At 25.0% G+C, this 25,429-nt stretch overlaps 1 protein-coding gene and 1 non-coding gene across 2 annotated transcripts; both read right to left on the reverse strand.

Annotated features, from left to right (window-relative positions):
- LOC145829861 (centrosomal protein of 19 kDa-like) lies at nucleotides 1–9,590 on the reverse strand. The gene is made up of 5 exons (XM_082937736.1): nucleotides 9,447–9,590; nucleotides 8,979–9,095; nucleotides 1,996–2,084; nucleotides 1,203–1,289; nucleotides 1–336 (listed from the first exon to the last, which is right to left on the reverse strand). Exons 1-5 carry the CDS (start codon nucleotides 9,571–9,573, stop codon nucleotides 259–261), a joined length of 498 nt encoding a protein of 165 aa, XP_082793862.1. The 5' UTR covers nucleotides 9,574–9,590; the 3' UTR covers nucleotides 1–258.
- Trnaa-ugc (transfer RNA alanine (anticodon UGC)) lies at nucleotides 3,271–3,342 on the reverse strand. Its single transcript has one exon. It is a non-coding gene; the product is annotated as a tRNA-Ala (tRNA).
- Nucleotides 9,591–25,429: the final 15,839 nt, after the last annotated feature.

The raw sequence follows: 25,429 nt of genomic DNA on the forward strand, positions 1-25,429 counted from the left end.
TTTTCTAACAAGTTAAAAATGATCTATGAACAAAATCCAAGTGGAAAAATCTGGATATATAGAAAATAAATTATTTTTTAAAAGATTGTCACAGTAAATTGTTTTTTTTCTTTCACAACAAAACTAATAATAAACTTTAAAACGATTAATCACATACAGATTTTCTGCTAAATACAATAAAATATTACAAGTATAGACCAATTAAAATAAACTATTGAACATTTAAACCAATACAAAAAGTAAAAATATTTAAACCAATCAGAAGTCGTCGTTATACTCATCATCGTCATTCGAATCCCATTCTGATGTTTTCAGTGCAGACCCGCCAAAATCTACCTGTGAAAAGTAATAAGTTGTTTAATAAATCAGCTAAAATTAAAAAAATTATAACTTAAAAGGTTACTGCTTTTAAGAAAGTTTATAAAGTTACTTGTTTACTTTGTCAGTTAATAGAAGTTTTGTTTTATAAATAAATTATTAAATAGAACTAAATTTATAAAAACTAAAATTTTATACTTTTCTTTATAAAATAAAATGGAGTGATCATAAAGGTATATTTGAAAAAATATGTCATCTTTGAAAACAATTTTAAAAACTAAATTTAAATATCTTATTTACCTTTTAAACACTGTTTTAAAAATAAAAATTCAAACTTATATTACTAAGGTAAAGTTTAACTAGAACTGAACCTATATAAAATTTTAACATCATTTTCTACTTTTTTAATTATGAAATGAAGTAATCGTATAGGGATTTTTGAAATAAAAAAATTATGGACAGAAACATCACTTTTTAGCTTTACTCTTTAATTTCATTCATCTTTAAAAATAAAATAAATTGGAAAACTTAAACTTTGTTTTTAACAATAAGATATCATTATTAGCATTTGAAAGTAAGAAGTTGTATTTAGATTAAAATTCAAATTTTTAAACTTAGTTTTTAAAAACTTAACAAACATAAAGAAAACATTGTTTAATAAAATTCAAAAATTATAAGATAATGGATTTTCCAAAAGCATGTAATTAATAAACCTAAATAAGTATTTATTAGTCTTTGTTGTAAATGTTATATTGATTTTTAGAAAACATGAAGTAATTAATTTATTTGTATGTCATAATAGTAATAAAAGTTTTACTTTGTACTTTAAATTGCTTTTTAATGTCATATTACTTTTAATTTTTAAGTATTTTTAACAAACTGACTTGTACATCATATTGAAAGTTTTCATCATCGGGTTTTATTTGTTTCTTTTCAAACTTTTCATCCATTATTCTCTTTGCTTTCACCACCTTTTAAAATATTTCTATAACTATTGACACATAACGTTTGGATATATTAATGTGTACCAAAAAAATAATGAGAAAATTAATTGTAGAAAAAAATAATTACTTATTAACCACAAACTGAAGTAAAACTAAAAGTTTATAGAAACCAAAAACTAAGCTTTTTGTGTTTTTAGCTAAATTACTTATTTAACTTTGCAAGAAATCATTTAACTTCAAAGTTATGTCAACTTTAACTTATATAAATTGTAGCTAAAAAAAAGAACAATTTTTTCTAGATTTTTCAATTTAAAAATCAGGCTTTTCTGTTGCAAAAATAAAGGAATTGTACACATTTTTTAGGTATATATTAATGTTACAAAAAAAACAAGTATTTTAGCAAAGTTAGTTAAAAAACAAAAATAGTTATTTGGTGCATAAAACTTTAAAACTGATTTTCTTAAGTTAGTTAAATTTTACTTTTGTCAAATATTTTTTTTAGTTTAAAATATAAATGCAAAAACATTCTCGAAAAATACTTATTCTTTTGTCATCTGGCTTCTTTTTGAAAATAATTTTTTTAATTTAGAAAAACAACTTAACTAAGTAAATTTTCTTTTGGTTCATAAAAAAATTGTAGATTTTACGAGTTCAACTAACTTAAAGAATATGAAATAAAATAAAAGCTAATTTTTTACAACAACTAAACATATAAGTATCAAAAGTAAATTACTTCAGATGGATCAACTTTATTGAGGTCGTTGTCAGGATCAACCGACATTTCTTTGTTTGCTTTTTCTATTGACTCCCTCACTGAGTTGCCTGAAATTTTATAAAATGCTTAACAAATTATCAAACAAAAATCAAGCTATTTATAAAAACAAAGTGAATTATTATTCGAGTTGTTTTTGTTTATGAAAAAACTAAAATAGATATCGACATATATTTGTTAGACTTTTATAGTTTACCTAACAACTAATGAAGTTTCACATATTTCTTATAAAATTCACAATTTGGGTAGCTTTTAAACACTAGTTTTTTTTATTTTTGTATTTGTTTATTGAAGTAGTATAAACACTTTTAAGTAACTTTGCAGTGCAGGCGGTTCTGTTTATAAAAGTTTTTATTGTGACGTCATTATTCAAATATGTAACTTTATAAATATAGAACACTTCCAATAATGATGTCAATATAAAGTAATGAAATATTAACTATTGTAACAAAATTTAGCATTTAGACAAGAAGTTTTACTCAACAGTTCCCTTATCATTAATATTATGCTACATATACGTGTCGGTAATTTAATGTTCATGTGTTAGTTATAAAAAACAATGATTTTTAATGAAAATAATTTTACATTGTTTGTTATACCTATTTTTTATTTAAAAAAACTGCATCAACTATTTATGGTGTAAAACTAATTTCTTTAATGTAATGATTAGTTATTTAAATTTTGAAAACTGTTTACAGTACATTTGATCACTGAAGTAAAACTTGTGAATAAAAAAGGTAACTATAGCTTAGACAAAAAATTGCAATCACTAAGGTTTTTATTTCAAGTTGGTAAAAATATTTAAAATGTTGAATACTGCATAGAATTAAGATTTGATAAAAAATAAGAGAAATCAAATATGGAAAGCGAAATCAATATTATAAACTTTAAAGATAAAAAGTACAATTTGTTGTAATCAGATTCCAACTACGCTAAATAATTTTTGTACAGCGAAAACAGAAAAGAATAATAAGATCATAAAAAAAAACATAGTTTTTCTCATAAGTTAAAACTTAAAAAGCGAATTGTTGAAAGCTTTTTTACAGTGTATTTTAAAAACATTAAATCTTATAAAAAATAAAGTTTGAAATAGTACAAAAAAATAATAAACTATAAATAAGTGAATATATTAGAAAGTTTTTAATAAAGATTTGCTAATTAAACAAAAACTGTACAAAATAAGTTTGAAACATCGTTTCCTAAAAATAAAAAACTTTTTAATGTAGTCAAAAAGTGTGGAGACGCCGGGGATCGAACCCGGGGCCTCAAACATGCAAAGCTTGCGCTCTACCACTGAGCTACGTCCCCACTTGACAGTTAAAATGTTATTCGCTTTATAAACAAAACGTCACTAGAGTAATTTTCTACTTCAGAGTACTTATTGGTTTTATAAACAAAAAAGATGTTAATTCGCTTTACAGTAACATTACCGGAAGCAAGTAGTTTTCATTCACAATAAACTTGACAAAAGTTTAAAATGCCTTTTGTTTATAAATTTTTGTAAAAAAACTAAACATTATATTCTATTATACAACTTCGGTGCTTTTAAACTTATGTTGACAAAAATAAAACATAAATGTGTAACAAATTAAACAAGGTAATGACTTTATAGTAAGTTTTACTTCAAGTATATAATAAAACAAGTATCAAAATTATGATTATTACTACGTTTTAAAACTTAAATAGAAATATAAAAAGTTTTACATTTGAACATTGATAAAACATAATAATTAGAGAACAAAAGGAAATAAACAAAACAAAATAAATAAATGGTCAATTTGCCAAAACATTTCTAATTATTGTTCTATTATTTAGTTTAATTTGATTGGGTGGTAAAATGCTAATTTGAGAACCAAAACACCAGTAAAAGCTACTACAACTTCTGACCAAAAGAAACTGTAATTTTTTACAACACATAAAACATTAAAAACCTTTTACAAATTTATTCTAACTCAGTTTAGGTTCAAAAACAACTTAGTAAAGTGGCAACTAGAACTAAAAATCAGATTGTTAAATAGTGTTGAAATTTTTTTTTTCATAAACTTTTAAACAAAATTTATAACCAACCCAAAAACAAAGTATTATATAAATATAATAGTACTATAATAAAAATTCATTGAAAAACGCTTAAATACAAGATATTCTCGGTCTTAAAAAATGATAAACAATCTTATGTAATTAACAATCTAGTTTGATAGGCTGCAACAAAATTTAGTTGTAAATCATGATGCACTTATGTATGCTATTAAAGATACGTATTTATAAATAAGTTTAATAACAAAACATTGCGTATGGCTTACACTTAAAGAATATGAAAGTGTTTGGCTTGGTTTGTATTTTCCATAAAAAAAACCACTACATTTTAGCTGTAAAATAAACTTAATTAAGTAAATTAAAAAACTTAGTATTCCAAACAGATAGTTAAATATATCTAAAATACAACTATACAATATTTAAATATATAATTAATATAATAATAATAAATCAAAAGGGTTGCCTTTTTTTTTTTGTAAAATTCTACCAGGTTTTTTAAAAACATGCTTTTTGGTTCATTTTCAGAGTAATAAACACTAAAGGTAACAAGTTAAGTTTAACAAAAACATCTAAAACAAAAACTGTTTTATATAATATAACAACATTCAAAAGATACATTAAAGTTTACCATAAACTTAAAATGCGTTTTTTCATGTAAATTTTTATAGATAAGAATTTAAAACTGTTACAAAGTTTATAAAGCTTTTTTTTTCCTTTTTTAAACTTAATTTTTACATCTTTTAATAAGTTTACAAAGTATTATGTAAATATTTAATAGTTCTAAGTACTAATTAATAAATTAATAGTTATAAGTGTGCAAATACTAATACAACTAAGAATAAAATACAAACAAAATGATCTTGAGAATATTTAAAAGTTTATCAAATTGCTTTGATAAAATGAACAACTACATTAAAATATTTGTTTTTACAATTTTTCAAATAAAACACTTGATACTTAGAGAGAAATTTGAAGTTAAATTAGTTTGGTAAAACATTTTTAGTAACAAAATTTTATTTAATTATATATAATGAACAGCTGGTACATAATTAGCTTTTTATACTTTCTCATTTGATACAAATGGTAGTTAAAACAAATTACACATTAAATTCACAGATTACGTTTTAATAAATGCTAAACTGTGTTTTATGTTTTTATCCATACTTCTAAAGGTTTGTTTACCATCTAATAGCATGTTTATACTTTTTAATACTTGAACAACTAAAAAATGTGCAAACGCTTCCATTGGCAATTATAAAACATCAAGTTTATAAAAAAGAGTTCATAATTATGAAACATTAAAAATAACCAATGATTTGGAAAAAAATCTGAATATTGATATAATATTAAAGTTGACAATACTTAGACAATTTAATCAATTTAAATATTTAATTAAAATGTATACAAGATTTTAAAAGGAAACTATTAAAGTTTTACTTAAAAATAACTTAAGTTTTTAATAGTTTTATTTACAGGTTAATAAAAATAAGAAGTAAAATATATAACACAAATGTTTATACAAATTCAAATAACTACAAGAAAAACTGTTTTATTTTTTGTATAGTACAGATTAAACAACAGTATAAAATTTAAATCTAGTACAGGGTTTCCCAAACTCATTTACTAAATCGCCCCCTTTTTAGAAATCTGAAAAATAATCGCCCCCCACGATTTTAAAAACTATTTTTTCTCTTGAGTACAAACTTTTGAGCCTAAAAAATTGTGTTCGAAATGTAATTTAGTCTGGTATTTCTTATGCACGCACTTTTGGGCTTTGTTCAAAGTAGTTTACAGGGCTTGAAAAAATAAGATACTGTTTTTTTTCTTATAAGCCCAGTAAAGTGTATTAAAATACTTAAATATTAAAAAGCCTTGTGTAATCAGTAATCAATCCTGATGAAATATGAATTGTTTTAAAACTAATTAAACTTTTAGGGTAGTGGTGGACAACTGTTGTAGTCTGCAATTCATATTTACTAAAAAATATTTTCTAGTTTCAACTCGTAAAAAATGTAATTGCAGGCTGCATAATTAAAAAAATTAAAAATATGAAAATTAAGAAACTCCAGCAAAATTGAATAAAATGATTTACTATTATTGTGATCTAGGAAATACTAAAGTAACTGAAAACCAAATTTAAAGTGTATTTCAAAATCATAAGCATCATAAAACTAAATTTTGTTTACTTTGCACAAGTAGTTTTCAAGTTACTTAGCGGGTCGAAATTTGATTGGATCTGGACCTTACGTTACCCATCTGAAATCTTAACTCAAACCTGACATTATAACTATCTCTCATTTAACGAATTTCGGACATTTAGAAGCGATTACTAAGTAACTTATTTAAGCCGCACAAAATACTTAAATTATTTTATAAATAGGCATATTCTAAAACTAAATACCAGAGATTAAAAAACTAAAAAAGAATGAACAGCTTATTTTACACATAATGAAATAAATATTGAAACATCATTGCTTATATAGTTTTAGGAAGTTTGACCGACTCGTTTATTATCTCATGAATAAGGGTTATATCAATAGCTTCTGTTAATGTAGTAAAATTATTAATTTCAATGCTAAGATATATTATAAGCAAGTTAGTTGTAAAACTAAAAATATAATTTTGAAGTTTTTAAACTATATGTTTTGTAGTAGAACACCATTAAGTATTATTTGACTCGGAATAACCTTTAGGAAACTAAACCTTAATTTTATTTTTTTTTCTTAATTTAAATTCAAAAAAATCATATGTTTTACAGTTAATTCTGTGAACAGAAAGTAATCAATTAAAAAATTCTTTTATTTATGTTAAAACTTTGTTTTGTAACTGTAACAGTCTTTTTGATGGATTAATTAATACTGTTTAATTTTATTTTTTCTCTAGTTATTAGCCTATAATAATTTACCAGAAGAAAATAGTGAAAAAATAAAAGCTAGTGTTGAACTATTAAAATAAACAACAATAATAAATCAAGCTAGAAAATAAATTGAGTTTAATAATCTTTTAAATGAAAAATTTAAAGTCATTTCAAATAGAGACATCAAATCTATACTCTTTTAAAACCAAAAAATAATTTTTGAAATAAAAACTTTAATTGATATCAAGGTGTTTTTTATTTATACAGATTAAACAAGTAATAACAAAAATTTGTCAAATAAATTTCTTTCAAGCAAATACTTTAACAACTATGCTATAAAAACTTTTAAAGTAACGTAATTCGACAAATATATACTACAAAAATAACCAGGTCAAAACAAAGCTATTAACATATTTAAAACATAAACCATTTTATAAATACAGTAGACTTCCTCTTCAGTTCGCACTTTGAACAAAATCAAAAAGTTTAAACTAAAAAATTATTATTATTTTTTTTACAAAATGTTAAATTTAAATATGTTATATGCAATAACGTTATGAATAAACATGAAATCAACTAAAACATAAAACAAACATTCATAAAAAAAATGAAATCTATAAAAGCTATTAAATATTGTGAATTTCTTGTTTTATTAATAGTTAGTTAGTAATAGACTTTATTTAAGTTAAATTTAAGAAAATATAAGTTTGCACTTTTTTTTGGGTAAAAAGTGCGAACTCAAGAGGAAGTCTACCGTAATTAATATTTATTAGGCATTATGCAAACCTTTTATAGAATAAATAAGTTAAAAGAATTTTTAATATAAAAAGACTACTTAAATACAATACAAACCAGGTTAAATAAGAAGTATTTTAAAAGATCAAAAAAAAAAAAAAAACTTTCATAAAATATTGTCTGCTACTGAATTCTAAAATAATGCGAAGGATGAGGTTCAAGTTTTTCTAATCTGATTCTAAATCAGTCAAATAACGCTTCAAGTCACCTCCTTTACAAATATCTAGATTATATATTTTGCTTAAGATCTTGATAACTAAACTGAAAGCTTTCTCAACAACATAGCTAGGAGGAAAAACTATACACAATAATCTAAATTCCTCTCAAATGGTTGGATACTTTTGCCTTAGTGTTTGTTGAGTCAAAAAGTTTTTATATCGTTCTTTGGAAAAATTTACTTTAAGTTCAAGGTCAGTTTGTAAGTCTAGGAGGGTTTCCTGTGAGTCGTTTACTTCAAAAAGATCTGCCACGAAGGGATCCATATTTTTATCTATATGATAGCATTTTTGTGTCAAATCGAAATTTTACTACTTAATATGTTGAAATTGTTAAAAATTCCAGATTTTTTAGATTTTTTTTGTCTAAATTGTCAAATTCCAGGTTTTTCTAGGTAAATTGGCAACCCTGTATAGTTTTATTTCGAAGTCTAACTTAGTGACTTTTCAAAAAACAATTGAAAATATCATGAGGTGATAGTTAATATAGAAAACATAGATTTTTACAAACCATTTGTGATCCTAAATAACATATATGTAAGGTTAAAAAATAGTGAGAGGAATTCCGATCGTCTATGATCTATAAAATTGTTAAATAAGAAAATATATGAATGAAAATATGTAATTAACTTGAAAGTAGGAGTCATAAGTACTTGACTTATTTTTTCTATATTTTACATAAACACAATAAACTTTTTTGTTTAAGTTTTACCTCAGGGTCAAATATTTGTTAGCAAGCTAAAATTAGTAAAATAGCAAGATAAAAAGTAAAAATTTTATGACAACACCAAATTTTAAAATCGCCCCCTTTTCGCCCCCTTACTAGTTATCGCCCACCCTTTCGCCCCCTTACTAATTATCGCCCCCCAAATTACTAAAATCGCCCACTTTGGGAAACCCTGATCTAGTATATCACTTTGATTTAAAAAAAAATCATAATTCGAACAAATAGAAAGACAGTAAGTAAAATTAAAGAAAAGTATCATTTTTAAAAGCTTTAGACGGAAAACAACATATATAAACAATGAATTACAAGAACTCACCATTCAGGTAGTTTTGTATGATGAGAAGATTTTTCTCCAACTTGACGACTGAAACATCTGACAACAGACTTCTGTGGCGCTGATTTTTCTTCAACTCTTCTGCAGTGTCTTTTACGTCTGAAAAAATTGTTTTATTTAAAAGGTGTTTATGTGAGATAATGACTCGAAATCTATATTAAAGGAAAAAAAATCACTTTTAATATTTAATACTGATAATCAATTACAGGCTTGTGTGCATAAAATTGGAACTTATTGTATATAAAGTTTTAATATTAGTAAGCACAAAGCTGTAAGAACTTAAAAGAATCTTTTTACTTCACTATAAAATGAATAAAATTATCATCATGATTTAATACACTTAAATTTATTATTATATAAAACTTAAATTCACAAAGCTTTATCATAGACTCAACACCAAAAACTAAAGTTTAAATATTCATGTTTTTTAGTTAACAATTTCAAACTTACTCGAGTTTTTCCTGAAGTTTCTGACTGGCATAGACCTGTATCTGTTCTTGTTTGTTGACTTGTCATTGTAGGTTACTATCAATGTAGGAGGGTCCACTTTAACACCAATCTTTAGTACTTTGTACATTGCAAATTAAAATAATATCCAAATTTCTGAGAATTTTCAGCTGATAGTTGTATTACTACTTTAAAAAGTAATAATAATAATTTCAGTATTGCACTTTAAAAACACTTGACAAAAAAAAAAAAAAAAAAAAAGCACCAAATTTAAAAGAACCACTGAATAATCTGAATTTTTGTTACTTTAGTGAGTTTCATGTTTATTTTGAATTATGTTATATTTTAACAATATATTTTGTAGTTTAACTTTAATTAATAACATTTTATTATACTACAGTTGAAATATGTTTATGAAAAAGCTCATAAAAAATTAAGAACTGAAACATTTTATATTTAGTTTAAATAAATCGTTTTAAAGATTTAATATTATAATACTTTTACAAGTATATTGTTAATTCTAGCAATAGCATTTAATTATAAATATTAAACTTATTAAGTTTTTAAAAAACTAAAACTTTTAAGCAGTTGATCTTTTTTATGAAGCTATCACTGTTATACAAAATTTGAGTAATTTAAAGGCAATAGGGAAGATCCTTTTTTTTTTTTACAAAAAATAGCACTGGCTTTTATATGAAACATTCAAAAACAAACTACAAGTTAGTTTTTACAAAATTGAGAAATCATATTTACTTTATGGATATTGTAATTTTTTTAAAGAGTTTCCCATGCAAACATATGGACCGCAAATTTTTTGGGTCAATTTTCTCAGAAATTTAAAAACTTACTATAATCTATATTCTTAATTTTCTGAGCTAGAGACCTCAAACTTTCAGAAAACACTTTTTATAGTTATAAAAATTTCAAATGTTGCAATTTTAAAAAATGCTATAAAACAAAAATAATAGTTGTTGGTTTTTATAAATTTAAAATTTATATTTCAAAAATAAAAAAATCCTGCTTTCAATCTTTTTTTAATTCAATAATAGACTTTCTGTGAAAATTTGATGAATATTGGTTAAAAATGAAGGAGAAGATAGATTTTCAATAAAACAGTCTTTTTTTGCCTTCCATTAGGAAGCTTTTAAGGTCACCAACTTTGATTGCTTATATCTCAGAAATTACTTTGAATTTTATTTTTTTAAGCAGTCAAAAATGTCTGACAGGTCAGATAAAACACTATAAAATAAGATCAACTGGTAAAAATCAAGGTGGACCTCCCTATGCCAATTACAAAATGTTTACTTTTGTCTGATCCTTTAACAACAGGTACTACAAAGTGTAGAGGTAGTTAAAAATCCAAAATCCTTAGTTGGATGTATAATCTGGTATCACAATTAAAAGTTAAAAAGTGTAAAAGAAAAACAGTTATGTAAAATTTTAATGCCTAAGTTTCCAGCAAGTTTTCAAAAACATTAAAATAAGGTTTTCAATTGTTACTGCTAACAAAGAATACTCCGCAACATTTTTTGTAACTTTGCTAAATTATTTTCATAAGATTTTAAAATTCCAACATGTTTTGAGAAAACAACTTAATTGTATTTTTGGCTGGTAATACAAGACCATAAAGTAAATCAAAAATAATATTTCTTATGTAACTAAAAGTTAACAGATTAACAAATCAAAATGATCTGATTTGGTTGTTTTTGAAAGCCCAACCCGTTGATCCCAAATAGTTTTTAGTTTCTTTATCTGATCTGATTGTTGCTTTAGATCAACTTCAATAACTGATTGTTGCATTTATGACATCTTCAACTAAGCATTTGTTACTGAAAATACTTAAAAAGAAAAAACAATGAAGAAAACAAAACACTTTGCTACTGTCTACAAAAAATAAATGCCCTCTCAATAGCAAATGCTTATTAATAATTAAATTAACAATAATAATAATTAATTGAATTAACTACATTTTTTAAGCAATGTTTAATTTTTTAGTTAACTAGAAGAAAATAGAAAGCTCTATATAGCTTTTTATTGTTATTTTTGTTGTTATATTGATTTTAAAACTTATCTAAAATTTAAACTTTACCACAAACTCAGTCTTAATATTAAACTTTAATTTGTTTTGTTTTCAAGTAAAAACTTTAATTAATTGTTTAAATGCTATTTTCCATGACTGTTACATATCTTTTTAGATTTTTTATTTAAGAACTGACAAGGTCTTTGACCAAAACTTAGTTTGCAAAATAAAATCTTGAAAAAATAAATTATGAAATTTTTGTATAGTATATAATAGTAATAAATTTTTAGTAATAAATAATAATAATTTAAATACTAAGCTTATTAGTACATCAGCAGCTTTATATGCTGGTAAAAACTACTGTTTTTTTTTATAATACCATATAATATTATTATTTTTTATTTATACTATTTACTTAATCTTTAAAATAAACTGCTTTATGGCAATGTAAAACTAAAGAACCTTGTAAATTATAGATAAAGTTGCCAAAAATTTTTTTGAAACTTTTTTATGGGTTTTCTGGATTTCTTCCAGGTTTATTAAAGAACAAGCTATTTGGTCCATTTGTAGTAAAAACTGACTTAATTAAAAAATGTAAAGATACTGTGAAGGTAATTTAAATTAAATGTGTTTTTCAATAAAATATTTTAAATAGTACTTTTTTTATATATTTCCATATCTGAACAAAATGTCATTATTCTACAACAGCAGTTCTCAACCTTTTTTCATGTTTTACCCCTTTATGGGTGGTTAATAGAAATTTTATCCCTATTATTTGGAAAAGTGTTTATTTTTGAGGAAAAAAAAACAAGATTGATTGAACCTCAGGCTTATTAATTAAAAAGTTGTAAAACTTAAAAAGTTTATTTAAATTTAAATAAAACTAACTAATAAATTTTAAATTAAAAAATCAATTGATAAAAATTAATTTACATAACTTGTAATAAAAAAATTACCCCCTAAAACAAGAGTAATTTCCCCAAAGCTTTGCAAAGGATAGATTTACCCATAGGAAAGAGTCACTGCTACTCTACACCTTTATATAGTCTAAAACTCCTGGTTTTCAAAGTTATTTGGTTATTTATTTCAAAGTTCAAGACTTTTTTTTGAATTTTTCAAAATCCAGGTTTTTACAGGATTTCAGGTTTTTTGGCGTTTTGTAGAAAGCATTTTTTAATAAAAGTGCTTCTTTCTGTTTTAAGACATGTGTATATTCATAAAAAGTTCATGGTGAACAACTAATTAATTTTAAAACTTAACCAAACATTGCAAAAAAATCTATGATTTCACAGAAAAATTCTACAACAATTCAGGTTATTTAAAGTTTTTTAAAAGTACACTATTACATGTTTAAAAAAAATTTTCAACTAAAATTTTTTCAGGGTTTGACATTAGATGGAAATCCTGTCCTGACATTAAACTGTATCATGGTGTATTGCCGGACAACCAAAATGTTTTACTCTACACCAGGTCAAACATTCTTAGTGCCTTTTAAGTCGTACAATAAACTTGACTAATAAATAGAAGAAAAATGAGCAACATATTTATAAAACAATATAGACTACACTTTATAATGAATATTAGTAAAATAACTGTTCAAAATATAGGTTTAATTGTTTGCTAGAAAAAGATCCTAATGAAGTAACTTCACTGGAATATAAATAAAAACAAACTGTACAGTAATCTTCCTTTATTGTACCAACATATGTTTCTGTGTGTTAACAAATCAACACACTTCAACTGGGTTCTGTAAAAAATAATTACTGTAATGAAAGAATAGAAGCATAGAATAAAGTGGGTGTATACATGTTTTTCATTAAAATAAAATAAATTCTACAGATAATAGCTAATAATAGGTAAAATACTTAATATTAATTCCGACTGTTATAAAACTTTATATACTATAAATTACAAATACTATATAGTTTTATAACAGTCGGATTTAATATTAAGTATTTTACCTATTATTAACTATTATCTGTAGAATTTATTTTATTTTAATGAAAAACATGTATACACCCACTTTATTCTATGCTTCTATTCTTTCATTACAGTAATAATTTTTTACAGAACCCAGTTGAAGTGTGTCGATTCGTTAACACACAGAAACATATGTTGGTACAATAAAGGAAGAATACTGTACAATTTGGTTTTATTAGTAAAATATAAATATTATAAACATTTCAAAAAAATACTTTGTCTTAAACAATTGACTTGTTGAAAATCATTGGTTTTGTTTTATTAATACTAGATACTTTTTATTATTCTATAATTTGAGTAATAAGTTTTTAATGGTAGGGTCCATATAATTAAATAACTATTATGTGCATTAATCTGTAGGTATAACCTTGAGATCTTAGCTATTTCAAATGGGAACCAGTCAAAGTTGCACAAGGGGACTAAATCGCACAAAGATAAATTTGCACAAATGGTTAATTTTGAACAAAGATATTTTTGCACAAAGACAAATTTGCACAAGAAGACAAAATTGCACAAGGGGACAAAACTGCAGGAAGAAAATTTTGCACCAAGGTTCAATTTTGCACAAGTTTCAATTTTTTACAGAGGGTCATTTTAGCACAACAGTAAAAAAAACAGTAACATTACTGACCAAAGGTAAGGGTTAGGGATAACAGTGATAGTAGAAATATGAATTAATGATAAAAAAAAAGAAAAATAAATAAAAATAAATTAATTAAAAAGATAAATAAAAATAAATTAATTAAAAAGAAAAAGTTACCAACCTAGGGTAAGGGTTAGGGGTAACAGTAATAGTAAAACAAATAATTAAGAAAAAAAAACAAAAAAATAAAAAGTTCAACCCAAGCAAAAATGTCTCCATGCAAAATTGTCTTTGTGCAATTTGTCACTGCGGTCTTTTCAGCCTCAAAAAACCCAGCCTCAAAAATGAAAAAATACCCTAAAAAACATGGTTTTTGAATTTTATGAGTCTAAACTCAAAAATCAATCACGTTCACAGTTCTCAATTAATTTAAACAAAAAACGTCTTAAACGATAGTTTATGCTTTGTAGTTATCAGAACATTTACTTTTATTAATTATAAAAGCCGAAAAATATTATTTTTTTCCATCACAAAATCAAGCATATTTTTACTAGTTTTTCCTTATAAAAGCGGACATGTTTTTTCAAAAATCAATCACGTTCACAGTTCTCAACCAATTTAAACAAAAAAGGTCTTAAAAGATAGTTTATGCTTTGTAGTTATCAGAACATTTACTTTTATTAATTATGAAAGCCGAAAAATATTATTTTTTTCCATCACAAAATCAAGCATATTTTTACTAGTTTTTCCTTATAAAAGCGGACATGTTTTTTCAAAAATCAATCACGTTTACAATTCTCAACCAATTTAAACAAAAAAGATCTTAAAAGATAGTTTATGCTTTGTAGTTATCAGAACATTTACTTTTATTAATTATAGAAGTCGAAAAATATTATTTTTTTCCATCACAAAATCAAGCATATTTTTACTAGTTTTTCCTTATAAAAGCGGACATGTTTTTTCAAAAATCAATCACGTTCACAGTTCTCAACTAATTTAAACAAAAAAGATCTTAAAAGATAGTTTATGCTTTGTAGTTATCAGAACATTTACTTTTATTAATTATAAAAGCCGAAAAATATTATTTTTTTCCATCACAAAATCAAGCATATTTTTACTAGTTTTTCCTTATAAAAGCGGACATGTTTTTTCAAAAATCAATCAAGTTCACAATTCTCAACCAATTTAAACAAAAAAGGTCTTAAACGATAGTTTATGCTTTGTAGTTATCAGAACATTTACTTTTATTAATTATAGAAGCCGAAAAATATTATTTTTTTCCATCACAAAATCAAGCATATTTTTACTAGTTTTTCCTTATAAAAGCGGACATGTTTTTTCAAAAATCAATCACGTTCACAGTTCTCAACCAATTTAAACAAAAAAGGTCTTAAAAGATAGTTTATGCTTTGTAGTTATCAGAACATTTACTTTTTTTAGATATGAAAGCCGAAAAATATTATTTTTTTCCATACAAATACTTAGCTTAATACACATTATGTTAGTTTCACTTTTTTAAATAAAAAAATTCTTATTAATACGTCATAATCGATTTGCTAGCTTTCGCGGTTTTCTTTTTAGCCGCGGTCATTTTAAATTAGTTTATAGCAAGCTTGTTTGTGTACAATTCAACAGTATGCCTAAAACAAAAAATATTGTCTTTCATTTACTTCTTATTTTAAAGATTTTAACAAACTTGTTAATATCATGGTGTGTTCCAATTTTAAGGAAAACTTTTCAAGAGAAGCATCTAAAAAGATAATACAAGTTTACAAGGAGAAAAAATATATCCAAGAAAAAGAAATTAAGATGTTAAAAAACGGTTGGAAAAATAACACTAATGGAATTCATGATATGTATGAAAAGCTTGTTTTTTTGTATGATAAGATTTCATTGTATGAAAAGCTCTTTTTTTAAGTTGTGAAGTAAAGGTATTTAATATATTTTTCTATAGTTATCAAGAGAAAGAGTCAGACTAGAAAAACCAAATGCAACACACACAAAGTGTGCAACAATAGCAGATGTAAGTTATATTGTTTTAATATTAGTTTTTGCTCACTGTTTTACAATCTTAATTTATCTTTACGTTCTTTTTTATACAGATATATGTTATAGGTTAATATACTAAAAAAGTAGATTTTATTTAGAGAAACTATGTGTGGAGCAGAAAAAGTTCTTTTGTTTTAGCAAGTGTGGCTTATATAAACAAAAAGAAGTTTAGTTTAGCCCAGGAAGACTTCAAAACTTTAAAGCCTGGAAATAAAGCTAATTTAGAAGTTATTAAGTTTCTGTTAGGATACAAGTGCTTTCCATGTTAGTTAATATTTAGAGTATAAATTTTGACAATGTACTAAGTAAGCATTATTCCTAGATGTATAAAGTTTTTTTTATATAAATCAAATTATGATATGATTTTTTAGCGGAAAGTGTTTGCTGTTACAACGATTTTGACGTAATGTCAGGTTCAGCATTAATGAACTTAGATCAAAGAACTGCTGAAAGCCTTGTAGAAGGAAAATTTTGTATTTTTTTCATGGAAGCTCAGCAACCTAAATTAATAGTGAGTTAGTATGTTTTTTTTTAAATTATATTTTATACAATATATTCTTTTTTACAGTTTGTAAACAAGATCAAAAATGTCTGGATGTATCTCAATCCTTTTTACAAAGAAAACTATAATGAACAACTAGAAGAACGTGTTGAAGAGCTAACATGTTCTGTTGAATTAAAATTTCAACCAATTAGTCATAATTTCCTCAAACAAAGCCAAAAAAATAATGAGTATTTAGTTTTGTTCGATGTAAGTTGCGATTTAATTTAATAACTAAAAAAATTAAACAGTATTTGAAAAAAAAAAAAATTAGTTTGCAGAAAAACTTATTCAAAATTTGAATAATGAGATTAGTAGTTTGAAGTTAGAAGGGGATGAACAGCTACTAAGTAAAAGAAAGCTTATTGCAGATGAAATATTGTTAATTGGAGGTTAGTACTTAGTATACATACTAAAGGTAAATTAGTCTTTTCTAAAATAAAAGTTTTATAGCGTATATAATCTTTGTTATTCAGGTCCGCCAAATGTCGGTCCAGACCTAGACTATTGCTTTGATTGCGGTAATGAAGACTTGGAAACAAAAAAAAACAAAAAGTTTTTGTGGGTGAGTTCAACTTAAGGTTACAAATAACAATCATTAAAGATTTAAATAAAGTTTTTATTTATAAAATACGTAAACAATTTTTTTAAAGATTCAGTGCGGAATTGAGAAGTGCCGACGGTGGTTCCACTTGAAATGTGCCGGACTAAGAACCAAACCAGCAAAAGGGTTTAATTATAGCTGCTTAATGTGTCAAAATTTATGATTGTTTCAGTTTATGAATTTCGTTGTTTCGTTGCTACTATTTAAAGTTAAAATTAACGACAAGTTACTTTTAAATTTTATTTTTATCTACTGCTTTTACATTATTAATCGTTTGCTAAAGATCCTTTGCTTTAAATTTACTTAAGTGTTTATTTATTTGCAAAAATAAAATGCTAAATAAAAGTTTTAACCACTATTTGTATTTGTATTCTTAACTTATAACAAAATACTTAACACTAACTAAAATACTTGCTGTAAATTGACAATATTCGCTTTAAAAGTACTCCTGCATTACCAAAAAAATGCAAACAGTATATTTTAAGGCCATAATCTTTTATCAAGAAGGTGGTTTTAGGGTAAAATTATGTTTATTATGAAAATACTTCTTAAGACTTTTATTCTATTTTTAAAATATTTTTTAGTTAAGTTGAATGTTTCTTATAATTAGACTTAAGAACTCAGTTATAACTTATTAAAGTTTTTTGTATTTGTTTTAAAGCTTTGAATTAAGATTTAAACAACAATTTTAGTAAAACTTTCCTTGCTTTTATTAACATTAAAAACATATATTTGCAATTAGTGTTTGTATAGTTCAGCAATAGGAGTAAATATAATAAACCTGCTATCAGCCGAATTCCGCAATGCGTATTGTGCGTAGAGTGGTAAAACAATAATAAAAGCTATAAAACAAAAAACTGCAGTAAAACCAGTTATATATAGTATTTTTTTTTCTCTATCTTTAGTTCTTTTGTGTATAGTAGACTTCCATTTAACGCAGTCGTCTGCAAGCAACTGCCCTAATCAGTTTTTAAGTTATTTGTTGTTGTTGATCGTGCAGTGAAGTTCATTGTTTATTTTCGATGGCATAAAACATCTCAACTTGTTGACGATGGCCGAAATACACTAACCTCTCGCTTATTTACGCACATTGTGTCCACAGAAAAAGTGCGTAAAGATATGAGAGATCGTAAAGAAACGAGAGGTACCAATTATACTCACTAAAATGGCTGTTTTCAATAATGCTTCTAGTTAAAAGCAAACTGGGCACTTTCCCATTTTTAACAATTTGTTTACTTTATTTATAAATGTAAAAACAACAGATAAAACTATTTACATATAGAAAAAAGGATTTGAATTTCTATAAAATAATAATACGAACAGAAACAATTTTACTATTTTAATAATAAGTAGAAATTATCTTTATCTTTATTTATATGTGACATTTATACTTTATTCTACTTAGCAAATTCAATTTACAATTAATCATTTCTTTACAATTATAAAATGGTATTAATTAATATATGATGCAAAATTGCTGTATTATTTCTTTGTGTTTTAAACTCTCATTATTTCATTATACTTTCATAATTAAAAACAGTCATGTTTATTTCAGAATTTTGATTTAATCTCTTATTGTTTACAAAATTTCTGATATACTGAGGTATAAATAAATGTCTATTAGTTGTTGGTGTGTTAGCATTCATAAACATATTTTAATTTAAAAATATACATTAAACCTAAATTGTACAATATTGAAAAAAATTAAAAATTTTATTTTCTGAATTTTATAGAATTCTGAAATGCGTAACTAAACGAGAGTGCGTAACGTCGATAGTGCGTAAAGATCCGAGAGGACTTTACCCACAAACGGTCGCTCCAGTTCTTCGTACTAAAGCCCGCTTGGTAAGATCACAACAGCGGTTTCTCGCGACTTCCAGCCTCAAAAATGAAAAATTGTTGCCTTTGTTTTTTTATAAAGAAGGCTCACTTAAAAGCACACTTTAATTGTGAACAATGAGTCTTGATAATTTTCAGCACTTAAAATCATGTAAAAAAGTTGGTTGTCAAGGATTTGAGTATGTGAATAAAATCATTCAAAAAAGTTGCAAAATTTTTCATTTTTGAGGCTGGAAGTTTTAAGGCTGAAAAGACTTTGGTGCAATTTGTCCACTTCTGCAAATTTGACACCTACCCATTTTAAATAAATAAAGTGTTTGGCAGTTTAAGGTAATTATTTATTTAGCCTATAAGTATTAGTACAAAAACACTTGATTTACTTCTTGCAAAGTTATAAAGGAGTTGTGTTTAACTTTTTTTTATTTTTTAACCATAAGAAATTTAAGCCATAGATATGAGCTGTGGTAAATAATAAGTTTATATATTTGTTTGTTTTACTTTTTTAACACGTGTGGCGCTAAGTAGTCTTGAAAAGATTAGTTTTGTTTTATAAGAATGAGAAAACTGAAATATCAAATATAGAAAGTTTAAAGATGTTTTAATTTTTCGATGTAAAAAAAAATAAAAAAATACACGACATGTGAGAGCCAATTAGCACAACTTTGTAGTTTAAAAGACTAATAAACACAACTATATATTTTTTGACACTATTTTATTCAATTTACAAATAACGAAAGCAAAATACTTTGTTTAGATAAATATCATTTAACAAAAGAGTATAAAAAGTTTTCAAATTATGCTATACATGTTTTTAATAAAACAATTTTGATACAATTATCCAAGAACGAATATAGTTTAAGCTAAATTAGTTGAAAACTTTCAAAATAATGCTCTTATAGTATTTAAAAAAATGTAAACTATTATGTAAATTTGTACTATTATATATATTGTAAAAGTGTGTCGTTATTATAGAACAAAAAGTTAGTTACTCTTATACACAAAGAAAAACCATTTAAGGTTTATTATAATGTACTAAATTAAGTTACTAAAATATTTAACCAAATAATGAAAAATGAAGTAAGCGACTATAAATTAGTGTTATGTTTCATCTAAAGAACATACTTTTAAAACGTAACGTTTTGATAACTAAACACATATAACTTTAAATTATACTTCTATATTTACCAACATAGTTACTCGGTACAAAATATTTGAGGTATTTTAAGACAATAATGACAAACACCTCTTGCTCCTTTAAAAGGAACTTCAGACCATTTACCTTTACCAGTATCATAAAAAGCCACAGTTTTCGAATCTCTTCCAAAAACAACAATCCTTTTTCCAATCAAAACCGCCGTGATTCTAGCCGCATGATCCAGTTCAAACTTGAAAGATCGTGGCGCTTTCTTCAAAAGCACAAACTTGTCACATTCAACGTCGTACATTTCGCAGTTTGCGTGGTACCCGACCACAAACATTTTGTCCTTCACCGCGATCAAACTGTGACCGTGCCTGGGCTCGTTCATGCACGGCATGTAAGACCACGAGTTGCTCGCGTGTTCGTACGACTCAACTGTGTCCATGACGTCATTGCTGTTGAAACCTCCCGAAACGACGACTCTCCCCTGGAACACCGCGCACGCCGGACTTGCCTTCGCCACTTGCATGTTTCTGAGTTTCTTCCACTTGTAATTGTTGGTGTCCAAAGCAAAACAAGACGAAGTGGCCACTGCTATCTGGTAATAGTACCCGCCCATCAAAAACATTTTGCCCATGAAACCGCACAGGCGGAACGAATTGCACGTGATGTTGTTATTACCCGCCACAACTTTCCACGTTCTCGATACGGGGGAATATTTCTTCACTAACCAGTTAAACCCGTCCAACGCGTGAATGCAACCGTTAACGTTAGCCATGCCATAAAAGTGGTCGTATTTTGTTATTTTCGCAAACACTCGAACGTTGTTGAACTCAGTTCCGTTGTAGTAGAGCATGTTGTTTGAGTATTTGTAGTTGAACATGCAAACTCTGGCTTGGTTAAATATGAGACTAAACATTTTGTGATCACAATACCGATGTACCTGATAATGACAAGGTTTATTCTGATAAAATTGTTCTTTGTCATCCAGAACACTTTTTATTATCTTAAGACACTCTTCATTTTTGTGAAAAGAAGACTTTTTACATAACTTTTTACTGCAACTTAGTACATGTTTCAAAGCACTTTCCGGTAACAAAGGCATGCGCACTTTCAGAAAAATACATTTTGCAAACTTGCTTCTTTTTTCGTAGTTATACCTCAACCAGTTATTAGCTGCACAATAAACTTCTACTTCTGAGGTTATGTTGAGTTTAGAACTGGAAAGTATTTTTGACAAATTATAGAAGTTCAATTCATAAAAGCAATCCGTTTTACAAACTGTTGTGAAACAGCAATCAATGTAGTGTAACAAGAACTTTGAAGTTTCAAGTTGCTTGAAAGTATTAAAAAGCTGGTAAAAAGTTACTACATTTTCAACTTTTAGGATTTCTTTGATGCACTTGGTAATATTGTTTTCTACATTGCTATTTAAATGGAAACAGTTTTCTTTCAAAATTGTTATTAGGTTGTGTCTGCCTACGCTTGTTTTATCTATAAATGTTGATTGGTTTTTGTAATATTTATTATTATTTCAAACACATTATAAAGATATTGTGAAACTTGCTTTATATAGTATGTGCTTTTTCAAACTACAAGAATACTTTTCTAAACAGTTCAATTGACAAATAAAAATTGGGTGACTATAATTATAGGTTCAATAAGAGAAGTTAAAATAATTTAATATGAAATTAAAGCTGAATTTTAAAATAATTTTTAAGCTTTTTTATGATGAACATTTTCTGTTGTTAGATACAGTTGTTTTAAACAAAAATAAGAATAATTGTTCTTAACCTGATCGTTTAGCAAAATTTATAGGTTTCAATTGCGATGCCTTCAAACACTGTGATAAATTTCCTCTACATGATACAACAAAATTGAAGTTTTCATTACAATTTGTAGGTTCCAGATCTGCATAGATTTTATTGTTAGGGGATACTTCTGTGTTTTTGTGTTTGTCATCTGACAAATTTCTCTTGCTCATGTTTTGAACCTTTTTTGACTTATAACTAAAACTAAATTTAAGTTTGTTATAAATAGCTACAAAACAGCTAGAGAACCTAAAAATTTGAAGTTTACTTGTAACAAAAAAAATTATTATTTAAACAAAAAGTTATTTTAAGTTAAATAGTTTTCATATTGTTATGTATTTTACAAATATTTCCAGGTTTAAAACAATGAACTATTAAGAATTGTTTTTAGCAAATAATATTAAAATTGATTTATTTTATTTCAGTGCGTACATATTTTAAAACTATCACAACACTCATCTTTACTTAAACTTAATGTCGTTTTAATAACACAGTTCTATTTTTTTCTAATTTAAGTACATCATATATATAAATTGAAACACTATTTTATTTATTATAGTTATATTTACAGAAATTTTAAGTGCTAATACAGTGAAAAAACAACAATGTATTATTATTACGGAAAAATAATTTGAACAACTTTCTTAGCTTTTTATTACAGTAATGTCGTTTAAATTAGCTCATAACAGCTCTTAAATTCATACTAAATAAAAGTTACACATTGTTATTGAATAGCTTAATAAAACTTTATGAAAAACTTTATAGCAAGTAAACAAACTATAAACATTACGTTAGGGTGTAAAAAAAAAACTGCCAGATAAGCTTAGAAATATATTTAAATTAAAATAAAAAGATTTGTTTGCTCAATTTCGTATTTCTATGAGTTTTATGTTTCTAAAAAATAAAGAGGTTAAAATTCTGCTTAGTAATGTTGCTGATAAGTACTAAATTACATAATTAGTTTATAATGAAGTATAAGAATTAAGCTTTTTAAATCACGTTTTACAAGAAAAAATTATGCAAAAATATTTCTAGAAATCTGTTTTGATACAATCCAATAAAAAAAAACTTTCTAAAACAAACTAAAGTTGATTACACACATATATTGTTTATTGAACGATAAAAAAAAGCTCAAAAAGTTTGTTTTAAGGACCTGGTCACTGGTGTACGAAAAAATTTTTCGGTAATCGAGTCGTACACCATTTGCTTATACTATTTCTTAAGAACTAAAAAAAAAAAATTTAATCTGAACTTTTTTATCTTACGAAACAAAAAATCAATAAAATGAAAGAATAAAAAAAAACTTATTTATGTCTACATTTAACAAACCTTTTTTTTTATAATATATTCAAAAACTTGTCATATAAAATAGAAATAAAAATACAGTGTATGTCTAAAACTTAAGAATATTAAAATAGAAGTAGAAAACATTTTGAGAATTAGAAAAAAATTACTTCAACTTAATATATAAAACGAGATGAACAGTATTGATAGCAAACAAGAAAATACTTATAAACTAAAAAAAACAAGGTAAAATCGTAACATGCTGGAATAGCTTTTACATTGAATTTTATCAGTATTTCATGCTAAAAGATTAATTTTTGTTTTAGAATTATTGATTGAAATACTTGAACAGTTTCATATCTAAATAAATGAACATAAATATTGTAAATTTTTATTACCTTACAATAAAGTGAACTTAACAATAAAATTAATTTAATTTTTATAAATAATAATATAGTAATAAGTACTCTAACATTTATACATATGCACTATATAAGAAAAAAGAAGAAAAAAACAATTACATTCAATAAAAAAAAAAAAAAAAAAATTTTCTTTTACTTTTAAAATTTATTTTTCCAAGCCCAAAAACTTAACTATAAGCAAGCAAACTATATTTACAAACATAAAATAAAATTTCTAGGTTTCCTCCGAAAAATTAATCTTGTTTGTTAAAAGTTAACCTAAGACAGTAACCTCAGCTTTCCATTTATTTGTGTGCTTAAGTCACTGAAAAAATTCATTTATCACTTAGTTTTTACATGGGCATACTAAAGAAATATAATTTTAAGTATATATAGAACATAATTTTCCGCAGATCTCCTCCAACTTTACAAAAATTTCTCCAGTTTATTAAAGGGTTAAGTTATTTGGTCTACTTTTAGTTAAAATTTAATTTCAAGGTAAAAAACTGTTTGGAAGATGACAAAAATTTTTAATCTATATGATTGATTTTTTGTAAAAATTCAATATTTACTCTGTAAAAATTGTTTAAAATTTCAGTTTTTTTCAGGTATTTTAGTGATGTTTGTTCATAATTTCTCAAATTCCAGGTTTTTCCAGGATTCCAGGTTTTTAAGCAACCTTGAGAGATGTTTGTAAATACTCTTAAGCTATTTCAAAATAGTAGTTTTAATAGATAATCTAAAGAATAGCCAGATAGGAATTGCTGCAACTTAAACTGAACAACTGTTATTGTAACTAAACAAATCAACATTTGAACTGAAAATTGTGGGTATTAGATGACAACCATTATTAACTCCCTAAAAAAAGTATAACCTTATACTAAATATTATATTTAAATATAACTTAACATTAATAAAATAGCATTGCAAATTCCAAATGTAGTACAAAAGTATTTCAACATCTTAATTATAATTGTAAATTGAAAAAGTAAAGCAAACTAATTTATAGTTTGCTTTTGCAAGTATATTCTCATGGACTTGCATTTTATTATGAAATAATAATTTTTTTTCTATTAGTAAAACCTATAAAAAATAAATAAATTAGTAAAACTTAATTTCATATTTTTGAAACTTTATACCTCTTTTCAAAAGTTTTTAGAAGACAGTTTATAAATTCAATATTCAAATATTGTAAAAAAAGAAAGCAAGTTTTATACCATAGGTAAAACTTCGGATTCTAAAAATTCTTGATGATATTCATCCAAACTTTTTTTTATTTTTCTTTTGTATTAAAAGACTACTTGAAAGAGGGAACGGGTCAAATATGCACGAAGACACTTTTGCACTAGGGTCACTTTTGAACGAAAGGTTATTTTTGCACGAAAGTAGAGAAAAATAAAGAAAAAAAATTCATTGAAAAACAAAAAAAAACAAGATAAAATTAGTCATTCATCTAGAAAAGGGTAAGGTAGGGGTAACAGTGACTGTAAAAATAATGAAAAAAAATATTAGAAAAAAAAGGTATTAAAAAAAAAATAACAAAACTAAATGAACTAAAAAAAAATCAACTCGTGCAAAAGCGTCTTCGTGCAAAAGAGTCCCATCGTGAATACTTGACTCTTACCCCTGAAAACCAGCTTAGAGCCATTCCTGATTATAGAAATTAATATTTATTCTTGGAAAATGAAAAACTTTTATAAACAATTTATTTCTTATATAGTAATACATCATTTAAA

Source organism: Thalia democratica, chromosome 2 (genome assembly GCF_965202585.1).
Source record: "Thalia democratica chromosome 2, ktThaDemo2.hap1.1, whole genome shotgun sequence".
In the NCBI taxonomy this organism is placed as follows: Eukaryota; Metazoa; Chordata; class Thaliacea; order Salpida; family Salpidae; genus Thalia; species Thalia democratica.